The sequence below is a fragment of the Labeo rohita genome, unplaced genomic scaffold (assembly GCF_022985175.1).
Source record: "Labeo rohita strain BAU-BD-2019 unplaced genomic scaffold, IGBB_LRoh.1.0 scaffold_96, whole genome shotgun sequence".
Taxonomy (NCBI): domain Eukaryota; kingdom Metazoa; phylum Chordata; class Actinopteri; order Cypriniformes; family Cyprinidae; genus Labeo; species Labeo rohita.
Window position 1 is genome coordinate 487 of NW_026129920.1, and position 16,369 is coordinate 16,855.

General features: G+C 37.9%; 2 protein-coding genes across 2 annotated transcripts; one reads left to right on the plus strand and one right to left on the minus strand.

Annotated features, from left to right (window-relative positions):
- The first annotated feature begins 285 nt into the window (after positions 1-285).
- Positions 286-5,617, plus strand: gpr37l1a (G protein-coupled receptor 37 like 1a). Its single transcript, XM_051105333.1, has 2 exons — positions 286-1,002; positions 3,897-5,617. The coding sequence occupies exons 1-2, from the start codon at positions 412-414 to the stop codon at positions 4,812-4,814; spliced, it is 1,509 nt and encodes a 502-aa protein (XP_050961290.1). The 5' UTR covers positions 286-411; the 3' UTR covers positions 4,815-5,617.
- Positions 5,618-8,340: 2,723 nt separating this feature from the next.
- arl8a (ADP-ribosylation factor-like 8A) lies at positions 8,341-15,372 on the minus strand. The gene is made up of 7 exons (XM_051105313.1): positions 15,081-15,372; positions 12,689-12,769; positions 12,126-12,199; positions 11,952-12,045; positions 11,772-11,839; positions 11,622-11,692; positions 8,341-11,220 (listed from the first exon to the last, which is right to left on the minus strand). Exons 1-7 carry the CDS (start codon positions 15,201-15,203, stop codon positions 11,171-11,173), a joined length of 561 nt encoding a protein of 186 aa, XP_050961270.1. The 5' UTR covers positions 15,204-15,372; the 3' UTR covers positions 8,341-11,170.
- Positions 15,373-16,369: the final 997 nt, after the last annotated feature.

The window sequence follows — 16,369 nt, forward strand, 5'->3', positions numbered from 1 at the left end:
ACACACACAGTTCTCTTAAGGAGTAATAAATTTTTATTAAATAAATTTACGTTTTTTCATATATTCAGTTTTCTGTGTTCTTTAAAACTAGCTGAATCAATGTACAGTTTTAATTAATGTAATTTCAGAGTTGACTTAAAATAGAAAAAAAAAAAGTGTAATTATGTGGAAAGGTTTGCGAAGTGGTCACCATGGCAACATTTCCAAAAACTTTCCACTTTTTTTTGTAAGTGAACAGTGTCATTTATCGTCCACAAGAGGGCGGGTTTTATTCTGGCGCTCTTCGTGAATTCACTCAAAAACTTGCTGAGAAACTAGAGGAGCAGAACTTGTTGAGATGATCAGACTGGAGCTCCCGCTCCTCCGCAGCACATCATATCATCATCCAGATCCGTTCAGCAGAGCCTCACGATGATGCTGAGCGTTTTACTCGCTCTGATTGTGTTTACCGGCTCAGTTCAGGCGGATAAACGCACGGTGGAGATGAAGGTGAGCCTGATGGAGTTATCATCATCATCATCACCCTCCTCATCGCTGGAGCTGAACGCCTCCGCAACGCGTCGCGGTGATGAAGATGATGAAGATGCGCGCTCGCCGAGAGTTCCGCGCGGCTCCAAACACAAGCAGCGCGAGCGGAACGCGCACCGACACCCGCGACCTCATCCCGATCCCGACGTGTTCTTCACCACTCCGCGAACCTTCAACGGTTCGCTACGCGTTCACAACCCGCTGTACCCGCTCACGGACGAGTCGTACAGCGCCTACGCAGTCATGCTGCTGGCGCTCATAGTGTTCTCCGTGGGCATTGTGGGTAACCTGGCGCTCATGTGTATCGTGTGGCATAATTATTACCTGAAAAGCACGTGGAACTGCGCGCTGGCCAGTCTGGCGTTCTGGGACTTCATGGTCCTGTTCTTCTGCTTGCCGGTGGTGATCTTCAACGAGCTGACCAAGAGGAGGCTGATGGGAGATCTGTCCTGCAGGATAGTGCCATATGTGGAGGTGAGAAATCAGTCATTTAATTAGGCAACAAATCAGGCGGTCAGTTCATTTATCTAATATACACACCTGTCTGTCTACCCACCTAACAAGAATATATTCTGAGGAAGTTTTGCTAATATTCTGGTAAGTAAAAAAAAAAAAAAAAAAAAAAACTTTTTCTAAATGTTCTCTGGAAGTTCAAAATATCTGTATTTTTAAATGTTTTTAAAAAATCTTGGTTCTTCAAACGTTCCATTTCACAAATATAATGGGATGTTACATTTTAGTGTTCTCTGAACGTTCTTAAACAAATAGTAACATTTAAAAATGTTATAGGAACGTCCAACCAAAACATTTAAGTTGATAACATTTAATTGGTATAACGTTTTTTAGAATGTTCAGGGAACATTCAAAAGTGACATTCTCATAATGTTTGCAAAATATTAAAATGGAATGTTTGAATAACCAAGAAAAAAAACTTCTCAAAAACACTTTCAAACTGGACAGTTTGACAATTTCGAGAACATTATCAAAACTTTCTTAGAATGTATTTTTGTTAGCTTGGTAGACTGTTCTAACATTATGGGAACATTATTAAAGAGGTTCTCTCTGAACATTTGTTAATAAGTATGAGAGAACCTTGCCAGAACATTCTAAGAAAAAAAAGTTTCATATATCCATCGGTTTCATAAAGTAATAAAGTGTCTATCAAAAACCAATTTAGTATGGTAGCATGTTTAAGAAACATGCTAATACCATAGTACTTATTTATTAGTGAACAGACTAATTTTTTTTTCACCCTAAATATAAAAAGTGCATGAAAACCAGCCGTCTTAATCCATCAGAGTCGGGGTGTGTGTGTCATAGTGGGTAGTTTCTTGAGTTCATTTTCCAGCCTCCTCTTTACAGCACCAGCTCTCCTGATTGTCATGTAAATGAGATCTCCGGGTAATTAGCGGCACTAATTGGGCTCATTAGCTTGTTGAATGAGTGTTTAGAGTGTGTGTTAAGGACAGGATTGTCTGTGGAGAGTGTTTGCGTGTCTGTTGACCCACTTCTGTGGCCCTAAAACATTTTATTATATGCTAATAAATTAGATGCAAATCAAACATTCTGTGTAGAAACAGTCACTTGGGAACATCAACCCTTATTTATATCACACCTACTGACTAGTGATGGAATAAGATGGTAAAATTGTTTAATTTAATACTACCATTTTACATGTCCAAAAACATATCACCAGAGTAGATGTCCAAAAAACATGGTATGACCACTGTACTTGCCCAAAAGACATGGTATGACTATAGTACTGTAGATGTAGTAGATTTCCAAAAAACATGGTATAACCATGGTAAATGTCACCAAAAATGTGGTTTTACCTTTGTACATGTTCAAAAACATTGAATCACCATGGTAGACAAAAAAAAGACTGGTAATGTCTAAAAAAAATGTCTGCATAGCACAAAAACCACAAGATATCACCATGATAAATGTAAAAAAAACATTTACCTTTTAACATTTACATGTTCAAAAACATGCCTATGTCCCCCTTTATGTGGTTTTACCATTGTACATGTTTAAAACGTGGCATCACTATGGTAGACTTCCAAAAAGCATGGTATCACCACAGTAAATGTCCCCAAAAATATGGTTTGAATAGGTTTAAACACATGGCATCACCATAGTGAACATGCAAAAAGGAGTGGTATTACCATGATAAATGTCTAAAAAACATGTCATCTTAGTAGAGAAAAAGATTTTACTATCTTACATGTCCAAAAACAAGGTATCACCAAAGTAGATGTCCATAAAATATGGTTTAACCATTGTGCATGTTCAAAAACATGGTATGACCATAGTACTGTAAATGTAGTAGATTTAAAAAAAAAAAAAAAAAAAAAAAAAAAAAAAAAAAACATGGTAAATGTACCAAAAATGTGGTTTTACCATTGTATACATTCCAAAACATGGCATCACATCACCATGGTGGACATCCAAAAAAAGAGTGTTATCACCATGGTAAATGTCTTAAAAAAACGTTAGCATAGTAGATATACCAAAAACAAATGTCCCCAACAATGTAGTTTTACCTTTCTACATGTTCAAAAACATGGCATCGCCATGGTAGACATCCAAAAAAGAGTGCTATCACCATGGTAAAAGTCTAAAAAAAAAAAAAAAAACGTGATCATAGTAGAAAAAAAGGTTTTACTATTTTCTTACATCTTCAAAAGCAAGGTGTCTAAAATACATAGTATGACCATTGTACATTTACAAAATTGTACGAAATATGGTATAACCATTGTGCATGTTCAAAAAACATGTTGTATGATCTAGGTATAGTAGATGTCCAGAAAAACAAAGTATAACCATGGTAAATGTCCCCCAAATTAATGTCCCCCAAAGCGTGGTTTTACCATTGTACATGTTCAAAAACATGGTATTAACAGAGTAGATGTCCAAAAAACACAGTATGACCATTGTATGTTCAAAAAACATGGATTTGCCAGGGTACATGTCCAAAATATGGTATAACCATTGTGCAAGTTCAAAAACATTTTTTTTTTTATTTGATTTTTTAGATTAAAAAAAAAGAAAATGGTATAACCATGTTAAATGTCGCGAAAATGTGGTTTTACCATTGTATACATTCCAAAACATGGCATCACCATTTTAGACATCCAGAAAAGAGTGGTATCTCCATTGTGAATGTCTAAAAAAAAACAAAAAACATAGTTTTCCATTGTATATGTCCATAACACATGGTATCATCATGGAAGATGATCAAAAATATATTGTTTTACAATAGTACATGTGGGAAAAAAACTATTTTACCATGCTATTGTTCCAAAAATGTACTGCAGGTCATGTGATTTCATGTCAGTCTGACAAGTGTTTGTTGACATGTCTTTCAGGTGACATCTCTCGGAGTGACCACGTTCACTCTGTGTGCGCTCAGCATTGACCGCTTCCATGCAGTGACCAGCGTTCCACCGCGGCCACGGCAGGTTGAGTCCTGTCAGTCCATCCTGGCCAAGCTGTCGGTGATCTGGGTGGGATCTCTGCTTCTGGCCACCCCGGAGCTGCTGATGTGGCAGCTGGAGCAGGCTGTGTCTCCACGGACGGGTCTGCCAGTGGACTCATGCAGCCAGCAGCCATCCGTGGCGCTTCCGGAGACACTGTACTCACTCGTGCTGACGTACCAACAGGCCAGAATGTGGTGGACCTTCGGATGTTTCTTCTGTCTGCCGCTGTTGTTCACCAGCGCGTGTCAGCTGCTTACAAGACATGTCACGGACGAGAACGCTAAGAGCAAAGCTGCACGGCCATCCTCCACATCGTCTTCGTCTTCCTCCGCATCCTCGTCTCCAAAGAAACAACGGCGGGAGCGTCAGCTGACCCGTACGGTGGTGGCGTTGGCGTCCATTTATGCAATTTGCAGTTTGCCAGAAAATGCCTGGAATATCGTTTTGGCCTACGCGGGCGTGGAGGTGGGCGTGGCCACACGAGCCCTGCTCGCTCTGATTGGCCAGTTCCTGTTGTTTGTGCGGGCAGGAGCGACACCTGTCGTGTTGCTGTGTATCTGTCGCTCTCTAGGCCAGGCATTTATGGATTGCTGCTGCTGCTGTTGCGACGAGTGTCTGCCGGATCCTTCGTTTTCGTCCACGTCCTCGTCTTCGTCCACCAATGCCACAGCCGTGTCCTCATCCCTGTCTTCGCCTGTCTCTGTCCAAGAAGAGAAGTTGAAGATTGTGTCAGGAACGTCACCCGCGGTGTTCTTCGATAAAGTGAAGGACGGTCCAGCCGAGCTAATCATCGGAACGCCATGTTGATTAGCATCCATAAAAACTGTGAATGAAATATCGTCCATCGCTAACACTCTTAAAGGGACAGTTCACACAAAAATGATTATCCTGTTGCCATTTAAATGTTTCAAATCTGTATGACTTTGTGTAAACACAAAAAATGTTATTAAATTAAAAATGTTATAAAATAAATACTATATTATGCCGTCACTCACCGCTGGATGAGGAGAGTTAAATGCAGAAATGCAATTTCCTGTTTCTTTGTCTATGTCCAATCATGTTTAGAGATTTAAAATCCTTGATTAGTTGCTGTATTTCAGTCATAAATCTATTTTCGTTATAGATCCATCACGTCTTCACTACAGAAATATAAACAAATTGTGCACTTCATTGGAATTAATAACTAATATATTGTTTATCCATAAACATTGTACTGCTGGATGGACAGTTGTGGCAAACTTGAAAACACTGTATTTTTATGCACTTAATTTTTATCTTCAAATTGTCAGTGTTTAAAACTGAAAGTATGGTTTGGAAAAACATAAATCGTCTTGTCAGATAAACCTTTATAAGTTTTGAAGATGAAATATTATGTTTTATTGAGTCTGTCTCACATATCAAAGACTGACTCTCTGCTGGAAAAAAACGACTTGTGCCCGTTTACAAACTCTCAGCAGAGACTCTATGAACTATGAGAAAATAATGAACTTTAACATGTTAGATAGTAAAGTGAACTGATGTAGCTGAACAGATTGTTAGCACTGAATCTTTTGTATTTCTTTTTTCTACTTGGTTGCAGCCAATAAAAGAGTTTGAATATGTCGCATAAACTTTTTAACTTCTCTGTTTTACGCAGAAATGCTTAACGGACTTGTACTTATGTGACCTGTCTGTTTGGAAGAATTGCACACACAGTTGAACCGCTGTCTCTTGGCCATTCTCAAGTGATTTTCCTCCTACAGTAGATTCTCAGGAGGAGTCGTGGGGGCCCATAAGGGCCGTATTGTTCCCGAGCCGCGGCCCCCGCGCTGAATATCAATAGCGGCCCCTGAGCGGTTGCTACGCGACTGTCACACGCCAGCTTTCGGCATTCAGACTCCAAACAGCGGCAGACCAGAAACAGACGCGACATTCTCTCAGATCGCCGGTTGTCGTGGAGACGGGACCCTCGCGTTGATGTGGGTAACACGGAGGGGCAGTTCAGCTGTTCTGCGGGAAGAATGGGGTAACAAGTAATCTGGGGTGGATTAAACGCTCTGGCACTGTCATGAACCGTACAGAATGAGGTCAAGAGTGTGTTTTACACTCTGAGAGATTTTTAAAAGATGTTTCTGTAGCTGATTCTTGGGAACGGCCTTTTGAAGTTTGTCATGTGGTAACAACCTCAGTGCTCAAGGTGCATTGACATTCAGGTAGCTACATATAAACATGACAAAAGTTTATGAAGGTTTACTTAACTTGTTTAGAAAGATTCTCTGAAATGAAAGCTCAAAACTAGCCATAGAAGGATTTTCCACAACAGCGCCCCTTGTGGTCAAATTGCACAAAAATGTCAGACCCAAATATATATTAAATTTTATCAAACATATATATATATATATATATTTATAAAATAAATAAAATTATATATTTTTTGGTTAATAAACAATTTTGTGATATGTTTGCACTAGATTAGCGTACTGTTCAATAATGATCTCCTCAGGCGTAGGCAACTTATTTTTTCTATATCTATTATGGGTGAAAATACACACTTTGATAAACTTGTAATCAAACTTAGAGGTTTACATCATATTTAACTCACTTTTGTTGACAGTTTTGCCTCTAAAACATAACCCCAAACAATGACGGCTTCAGTAATATTAAGGAAAGCGCGCGAGCAGCGTACTGTTGCTATGGTGATCCCCTCAGGCGAACGCGACTTTCACGCCAAGTGAACTTTTTAGCGTAATGAAAATACACGCGGAGTAGCATGTAATCTACATCATAGCTAAATAATTATGCAAATTACGCCAAGTGAACTTTTTAGCGTAATGAAAATACACGCGGAGTAGCATGTAATCTACATCATAGCTAAATAATTATGCAAATTACGCAAACACTACATATTTTAAAACAACAACAAAACATTATTTATGAATCGGTCTTCCAAATAAAGCCGTTCCCAGAAGTCCACAAAAGGTGGTTTTGTTACATTTACCTCACTGGACAGTTCTGTTCCTCAACTATAAACCCACACAGTGTTTTTCACAGAAGCTTATTTTGTCACAGATGTGAATTCATGAATGAGAATCAGCCCCACACATTGTCAAATATGATTTAACACATATAACACATACAATACAGTACTGTGGTGTTAGTGAATGCCAAACATATTCATATAAAAAACGTACGTATTATTAATAGTTTGAGCGAAAACCACAGTACTGTTAAGTTTGGATAAATAACTTGTGTGAAAGTGTCCTCAGCGCCAGTGTGTGTTCATTATATATTCATTTAAGAGTTGTGTGTGTGTTTTGTGTGGGTTGACGGCTCTCTGACACTGTTTGTTTTGTTCCACCGAACGAGATTGAAGCTCCGCGTGAGATCGCCGTGGAAACCCTCTCAGAGCCGGTCCAGATCACCGCGGGCTCGGCGGAACCGACCGTCAGCAGCGCCGCGGGTCTCGACGTCCGTCTGCGGGAGCAGGAAGATCGCGGGTTCCGCTGGCATGAGTCAGATCAGACCGGGTCACCGCGTCCCGCTGGACATCCGGCTCGTCAGCGCGCGCTGTCACCGTCTCCATGACAACACTGACCTCTGGCCTTCTCACATCCTACCAGCTGAATAAGAGAGCCAGAGACTAAAACCGGTCCAAAATCAACAGCAGCGAGGGGTCTGACGGGATGAATGTGCGCAAACAAACCGCACATGAACCCCGTTAACTCGCTTAAACCAACAGAACGCGGGAGCGTTTAAATAAAAAGAGCGCGAAAGTCGCTGAAATGCCGTTAGTTTCCTGCGTGGTTGCTATGCAGTTGCTGGGGCTTCTGATATTGTCATTTAAGTATGAAATCAATTAATATAATTATTTATTTACGGACAAATTGACACCTTTCTTAATTTAACATGTATATTAATGTTTAGTAAGTGTTTTATTTTTATTATTTTTTTCATGTCACATCAGTAAACATTAAGTTAATCTTAGTAGGAAGAAAAACTCTGCACTGCACAGATTTCATCCTATAGTTAATAACATAAATATTTGTATTTCTCTACTGACCTCTGCTGGAGAAGCTGAACACTTGCATACTGCTCACTGGTTAGTGCACAGTATGTACACTGCATACTATTTTTTTAAAGGTAGGTTGAGCACACTGCATTGTGGGATATGGTATACTAAGTACTCCATAAGTACAAAAAATTAAACATGATGCACATACTACATACTGTAGAAATATAGTATTTGACTTTTCTCATCACATTTATGTCAAAACCACCAAATTGCTTTCCTAATAAAGTTCCTAGAAAAGTAGTTTTATCTTTTGATCTGATTTAAAGATAGAAGAAACAGTAGTTCTGAGAGGGAAATCATTTAATTTCATTTTTAAATAATCTGTAAATAACAAGAACAACATGTACAGTTATCACCGCGAGTACGAGAGAATAGAAAGATCCCAAATGAACAACTCAACTGATCGAGTCTTGTACAGAAACACTTGTTATGTGACTGCTTTAAAAAGTTACTGTCTGATCCATATAAAGGGGGGCATCATCGAGCTCAGTCCAATCACACTCTGATTATACAGTAACTATGGCAACCAGCTCCATCCCATAATGAGTCATGCAAGGGGAGGAAAAAAAAAAAAAAAAACACATGATTCCCCAGCAAACGAAAAAGCTACACTGCCACAAACAATTAAAATATTAAAAAAAAAAAAAAAAACACATTATGGCCATATGTAATTAGACATAAAAAATCAACACACATATATAACATAACGAGAGCCAAGATGAGCTCATGTCCATGATGAACTGATGACAGGAGTGAATATGAGCTCCAACAAGAGAAGCAGAAAATCAAACGTTCTGCGATCAGCGTCAAATCAAGTAATGCAACACAACAAAGCGACAATCAGACCATCATAATTAATAAAGTGCTCCACACTGCACACTTCATTATCATCAACAACATTGAGGATGACTTCATATGCGACTTTTACGAAGTAGACTTTTACAAAGGCATTTACGAACCTAACAAAGTCACATAACTGTTGGAATTGCTAACAAAGTTAATTATGAAAGCAACTGTATTTGTAAATGATGTCGTTATAATCAACAAAGTTGACTGTCAGATTGACTTCAAGACTTCTACGAAACTTCTACGAAGTTAACTTCGACAAAGTCATTTACAAACGCAACAGTCGACAAATCAACCAGTCATTTATGAACTTGACGTTATGCAACTAATTTGTGTGCAAATAGTATAATCAACGAAGTCGACTTCATAAGTGACTTTTACAAAGTTGACGCTGATAAAGCCTAAAAAAAAATAACGTAACAAAGAAATAGTGCAACAAAGTCAATTACGAACATATCTTCATTAGGATGACTTCACAAATTACGTTGTTGAAATCAACGATGTTGACTTCGTTAGACCAACTTTATGCAAAGTCCACTTCAATTGCATTAACGAATTTGATGTTACGCAACTAAAATGTGCAACTGAAAATACACAACTTTTTTACATAACTAAAAGCCGACTTCGTAAATGACTGCTATTGTCGTCAAAGCTGTTTACGTCAGTTTTTGTTTTTCAATTCTGACAGCTGTACTGTAGTAAAAATAACTTTCGTAACTACGGTTATCATTTTAACCAGAGTCGTAACACGAACTTCGTAACGTCAAAGTCGTCTTTGTAACATGACTACGTAACCAGTGCAGCAGTGTCGATTATCGCCCATTTTGTCGCATTGCGTCATTCGCTCTTGTGTAAGCGACGAACTCATGACAAATTAAACATTAGTGAAGATGAATATAAAGTGATTAGCAGTTGCGAAAAATCAACAGAATAAACCTTCGGCATTTATAAAGTAAATATTATTCTAGTCTATATGACGGCATCCGTGCGCAAAAACACCATCGTTCACACACACACTCTCTCTTTCACACACACACAATCCATTTGTTCAGATTGCTGCGATATGAGTGGGGTCTTCTTTATTATTATTATCATTATTATTATTATTATTGTTATTATTATCATAGGACGCTAATCACAATAAGACAAACACCATAATGCTCAGGAGGGAGATCTCATTTGGTTTAAGTTGCTATTTACATAATCCAGTTGAAAAACACTGTGAAAAAACATGAGTAAAAACATGCCAAAAACAACCAAAAAATGTGTCAATTTACATATGTATAATCTACTGACGCGTTTATAAACCGTTATGATTTAGGCTAAAAACGTCCACATGTGCGACAAAAACGAAACAGGCTGTAAACGAAATAATCAAAGCAAGAAAAATCACAAGAACTTCGTCTCTCATCGATACGAACAGCGTTCTGAAACAACACTGGATTTCAGCAGGAGATTCGTGCAACTTTGCCACATCTCCGCTGTTTTTATTAGCACAACGGTCTGCGGGTCCGACAGAGACAGATCAATGTTTGTCGTCTGATACTGTATTGCATCCCGTCGAGAAACAAATAAAACACTGATGTCGCTCCACACATGCTCACAGACTGACGTTCCTAAAAAACGACGCGATGGAAACGGTTGCCATGACAACCCCATAACGATACAACGCTGTAGTCACGGCGACTCGAAAAAAACGTATAAAACCTTCGTTTGGACGCGGTAACCTCTTCAGAATGATTCATGTGCTTTCAGATAAAAAGATTTCGTAATGCTACAAGATTAACGCAAACCATGTGACCTTTGATGATGTCATCTTCGTCGGGTCACGCTAACAGGCTAACGATACTAAGATTTAACATCTTGTTAAACGCAAAATAACTGTGTAAATCTGCAACGTGGAACGTTCTTGCAACGTTGGAAAAACGTTAAAACAAGATGACGGTGTAAACGCCCGGAATCACGTGACCATAAAGCGCTGGTTCTGTCAGATGCTGTGGGCGTCGAGTCGAGGTTCGATCTCTGAGCAAACACGCAGAACGACGCGCGCGAGCGAAACGCGTCATGTGACTTCATGACGAGCTGTAAAAAAAGCACATTCAAGTCAAAGTAAAAATCAACGTTCAAACGATGTAAATGATGTGGATTAGTTTATAAGAACAGAGGGAGGGGCGGATGCTTGTTTGTTTAGAACGAAATCAAGAGCGCCTAAAATACAGTTGATCACATGATGCGGTTCCTCCAATCAGACGCCGGCTCCACCTCCTCAGCTCCGCCGGGTCCGCGAGTGCTGGATCAGCCACTGTAGTGTGATGTCTGGAACACATGACCATGTGCTCATTAACATATGACCCACCCACATATGCATTTATTCAGCAACCACAGGCAGCCAATCATAGAGCTCAGACATTTTTAGAGACGTCTTAAAGGTACAGTAGCACAAACAGCCTATCTTAAGGCAGGCTCATTCTGCTCATTCTAAGAGTTTTCTACAAACTTTACAGTCATTTGCAATTAAAGGATCTGTGATTAACAGAAGAGAATCTCACTTCTTCATTCCTAGAAATCCCCATTTCAAAATTCCCTGATATTTAAAGGTCAGAAAGGGGAAAATTCTGAAGAACGAGCATAGTAAGGAGCATGTAAACAATAATTCAGTGGTTTGATCTGATTGATATATAAGGTGTAAAGCTGTATTTTTATTATTAATGTCTTACCAATGTTGTCCTTCTCCTTACAGGAGATGGAGTAACAGCAGATCTCTCTGTCCTGGATGGCCGACAGGTTCCTGAAGATCAGACAATTTAACTTAATATCATAATTAAAACTTCATATATTCAGATATTAAATGTTAGGGATGAACTCACATTCTCTCGATGAGCTCCTTCTCATCCAGAGCTCCGGGAAGATCTCGCTTATTGCCCAAAACCAGAACCTGAGTAAATACGGACACTTTAATGAACAAATAGCCACATGGAGGCAATACAAATCTATAAAATATGATCTTAATACTTGAAATGATATGAGATGGTGCAGTAAAGACTCACTGGGATTCCCTGCAGCTGTGGTTTGTCTAACAAGTTGTGCAGTTCGTTCTTCGACGCCTCTATCTTTTCCGGATCGGCCGCATCAACCATGTACCTGAACGACACACAGGTTCTGTTACGAATGCATGACATGATAACGGTACATAATGTACCTGAGATTACTGATATACTCACACAATAGCGCTGACACCACGACAGTATCGCTCCCACATGCTCCTGAAGCGCGGCTGACCACCAATGTCCCACAACTATAACAAAAACACACACTCAAACATTAAAAATAATACAGTGTAAAACACACTCACGAGAAATAAAAGCCATTAAGAATTAAATATATATATATATATATATATATATATTACTACACAATTATATTTTTGCCATTTTTGCAAAATTTGAAACTAATTACAATTTAAAACACTGGTGTGACTACAAAACAAACATGAAAACTAAATTAAACTTAATTTAAATATTTTCTAAAGATTACTTGTATTTTTAAAATACATTAAAAAAAATAAATGTATTTTTTTTATTTAATGCATTATGAAACATATAAAAAAATATATTTTAATTCTGTTTTTACCTTTATTGAGTAAGCTGCAGATAAACCAATATTTTATTCTACATTTATGTAATATAATGGGGATTTTTTTGGTAATATTATTGTATATAAAATATAAATATTTTAAAATGATTTCTGTTCAGAGATGCTCTGAAACACACTGTGATCTCCTGACCTTGATGGTGACGTTTCCCTTGGTGATCTTGCGCATGTTGAAGCCGACCGTAGGGATCATGTCCTCGCTGAACTGACCTGACTGCAGACACACACACAAAAAAAGCAGAGTTTTACACATCAGAATCCACTGAAATCTGCTTCATCACAGCCTCTACATCCCTGCAGCTCCACAGCAGGTGCTGATGTGATTTACTGCCACTAAATGCCTGAATTTATGCACCAACGACCTTCCTGAGCGAGCAAGCGTGCGTGTGTGTGTGTGGTGGCTGTTGAATACTCAAACACCGTTCAGGCAGATCACATGATTGGACGGAATGCCAGATGCTGATTGGTTGACAAACCGGGTCAGCTGATCAGCTCTTGCTTTTGATTGACAGCTGTCAAGGACAGGATCTCCACAACAATTTATCTGATACACTGTCAAATCTGATGATACTGTGTCTGATACAAAGTGTCTGATCAGATGATACTGTATATGATACATTGTGTCTAATAATACAACACATTAGCTAAATGATTAAATATAATAATGCCATCTATAATGCTTTGTGTCTGATAGTGTTGTATCTGATCTAATAATGTTAAAGTTGATACACTGTGTCCGATATGATGATAATGTATAATATGTGCATCGGCTAAGCGAAAAAATGTAATAACACTGTGTGTCTGATGATGCTATCTGATCCCTTGTGTCTGATCTGATGTTGTTGTGTCTGAAACACTGTATCTAATTACATTAATATGATACATTGTATCTGATTTGAGCTGATGATGCTGCATGTGACACATATCGAACAAAGTTGTATCTGATCTAATAATGCTTAAGCTGACACATTATGATGTAATGATGCTGAATCAGACACATGATGTTAAACCTTCTATATTGTGTCTGATTTATTGTTTTTAATCTGACAATGCATTATGAAACAATGTATCGGATAGACTGCAAGTGATACACTGTATCTAATAATGTACTTTATGTGACCTAATGGTGCTATATTCCGCTTGATGCTGTATCTGATTTGTTGTTTCTGAAAATCTGATACACTGTGTCTGATCTAAATATTCTGTTTGATACATAGTGATGCTAAATTTGACATATAACATCTTCTATACTGTGTCTGATGTGATGATTCTCTATATGAAACATTGTATCTAATTAAGCTGAAACTATACTGTATCTGATCTAATGATGCACACAATGTATCTGATAATACTGTATCTGATACACTGTATCTAATGATGCTGTATCATATTTTATCTGACCTAATGATGCTGACATTGACATACTACGTCTGTTGTTTTTGTATCTTCTATATTAAGTCTGATGCTGTTTTTTTATCTTGTAGACTGTGTCTGATCTAAATATTCAGTTTGATACATAGTGATGCTGAAATTGACATTTAGTGTCTGTTCTGATGATACTGTATCTGAAACACTGTATATAATGATAATAAATGATACATTGTATCACATTTGATCTGATGATGATATATATGATACATTACATATCTAATAATGTTGCATCTGATCTAATGATGCTGAATTGTACACATTGTGTCATCTACACTGTGTCCGATGTGATGATTCTACATCTGAAACACTGTATCTGATAAAGTTAAATGTTCTATATTGTATCTGATCTAATGAAGCACACTGTCTGATACACTGTATCTAATGATTTTTAAATTCACACATTGTGTCTGATCTAATAAATCTGTATGTAACAGAATGATCTGATTATACTGTAATCCTGACATATTATATCTGACCCAATGATGCTAAATCAGACACATTGTGTCAGATCCATCTGATCTGACACACTGGATCTCATGATGCTGCAACTGTTACTAAAATGATTTGTATCCGACACCTCATATTACACTTAACAATCCTAAATCTGACACAATGTGTCTGATGTTTCTATATTGTGTCTGATCTACTCTATCTGATCTTACAACGCACACAATTTACCTGTATCTGATTCACTGATGCTGAATCTGACACATTGTATCTAATAATACTTCATCTGACACACTGTGTCTGATCTGTTTTTCCGTATGTGATACATTGTACCTAAAGACGTTTATCCGATCTATTGTATCTGACGTAAAGGTGCTGAATCGGACACACTGTATCTTCTATGTTGTATCTGACCTATTGTTTGTGATCTGACACACTGTATCTGATGATGCTGCATCCGCTACACTGATGATTCGGTCTCTGACACCTCTTATCGGAGCTAATGCCGCCAAATCGTACACATCGCGCTGTTTCTGACGGTGTCGTCTTGTCCGACATCTCTGTAATGATTAGCGCGGCGTCAATCACGCGACCCGTTACTCGAGCGAGGCCTGCAATAAAGCGAGAGGCAGGAAAGGCTTGATTACCGCAATCACGTTGACGAACGTGGTTTTTCCCGAGTACTGCAGGCCGACCAGCGTTAGCTCCATCTCCTCCTTCCAGAAGAGGGCCTTGAACCAGTCCAGCAGCTTGTTGAATAGCGCGATCATGGTGCGGGCTCGGGTTCGAGTTCGGCTTCGGCTGCTGTCGCGGTCCGGATCTGCTGCTGCTGCTGCTGCTCACGGCTCGTCCTTCCTCATTGGGTGGGGTTTCACATCCACGCACAGCTGATCCAAACAATGCGGGACACGGGCATGCGCGCTCCCGCCTCTCGCCGCACGGAGCGCCCCCTGCCGGCCGAACCCCCGCCGGTGACGTCATCGCTTGTTTTCACCCTGTTAGCTCATATATATATATAATTTATAAATAATTTGAAAATATATCAAATGCCGTCCAGTAACTAAATTAAATTATAAAGTAAACGGTATGAAAAAAATGTTAACCATGTTTTAAACATGTTTTATAATAATTGCAGTATTTTTTTTTTTTTTGGAAACAAATGCAATTTTTTTATTCATGAAAATCTCTCACAAAATAAATAAAACAGTGTTTTATTGTTTGTATAATGCCACAAAATATATTCAGTAATTATACTAATTGCATTTTTGCTAAAATTTAAAAAATGAAAATTACGTTCAGCTTTATAAAAATTATTTATCCGCCTTTTTTCCTTTAAGAGTGGGCGTGGCCATATGTACATTATATGGGCGTGGCTTCCGGTCTCATCCGCATCCAGCTATTTTTAGCTGTACAAAACAGCTTGATATTGCAAATTGGTGTGTCTTACAATATTATTTTAACATATTAGCTTAATTATGAACACGCCACATTTGCTGCATTCCAGAAAAGCGTATAAAATGTATTTTTGTTGAACAAGACACAAATAGTGTAATAAAATACATTTGATATAAATACCTATATTCATATATTACATTATATATATATATATCTATGAGAAGAGTTTAGTTGCAAAAACAGATAACTTTTAACAATTTTCAAAAATCATGTTTTTTCATTGTGCATTTCAATTAATTTCAATCAAAATCCAGTTATTTTGAGTAAAAATAACTTAAAAAATACAGCTAACACAGTCTTTACATGTTTTTGTCAATATTAATGGTAAAACAGAAAATAATCTAAAGTAATATTATAAAAATATTTATATTACATATATATTTTAAAATATTCAGTGTACTTTTTTATGTAACAAATATAATTAAACGAAAAAAAAGATCTTTATTTATTTAAGTATTATTACAATAATTATTAATCATAA

Coding starts and splice junctions, on each gene's coding strand:
- arl8a (XM_051105313.1), bottom strand. CDS start 15,203: ATGATCGCGCTATTCAACAAGCTGCTGGACTGGTTCAAGGCCCTCTTC. Junction 12,200..12,688: donor AGGGAAACGTCACCATCAAG/GTCAGGAGATCA, acceptor TTTTTGTTATAG/TTGTGGGACATTGGTGGTCA. Junction 11,693..11,771: donor AAGGAGCTCATCGAGAGAAT/GTGAGTTCATCC, acceptor TCTGATCTTCAG/GAACCTGTCGGCCATCCAGG.
- gpr37l1a (XM_051105333.1), top strand. CDS start 412: ATGATGCTGAGCGTTTTACTCGCTCTGATTGTGTTTACCGGCTCAGTT. Junction 1,003..3,896: donor GGATAGTGCCATATGTGGAG/GTGAGAAATCAG, acceptor CATGTCTTTCAG/GTGACATCTCTCGGAGTGAC.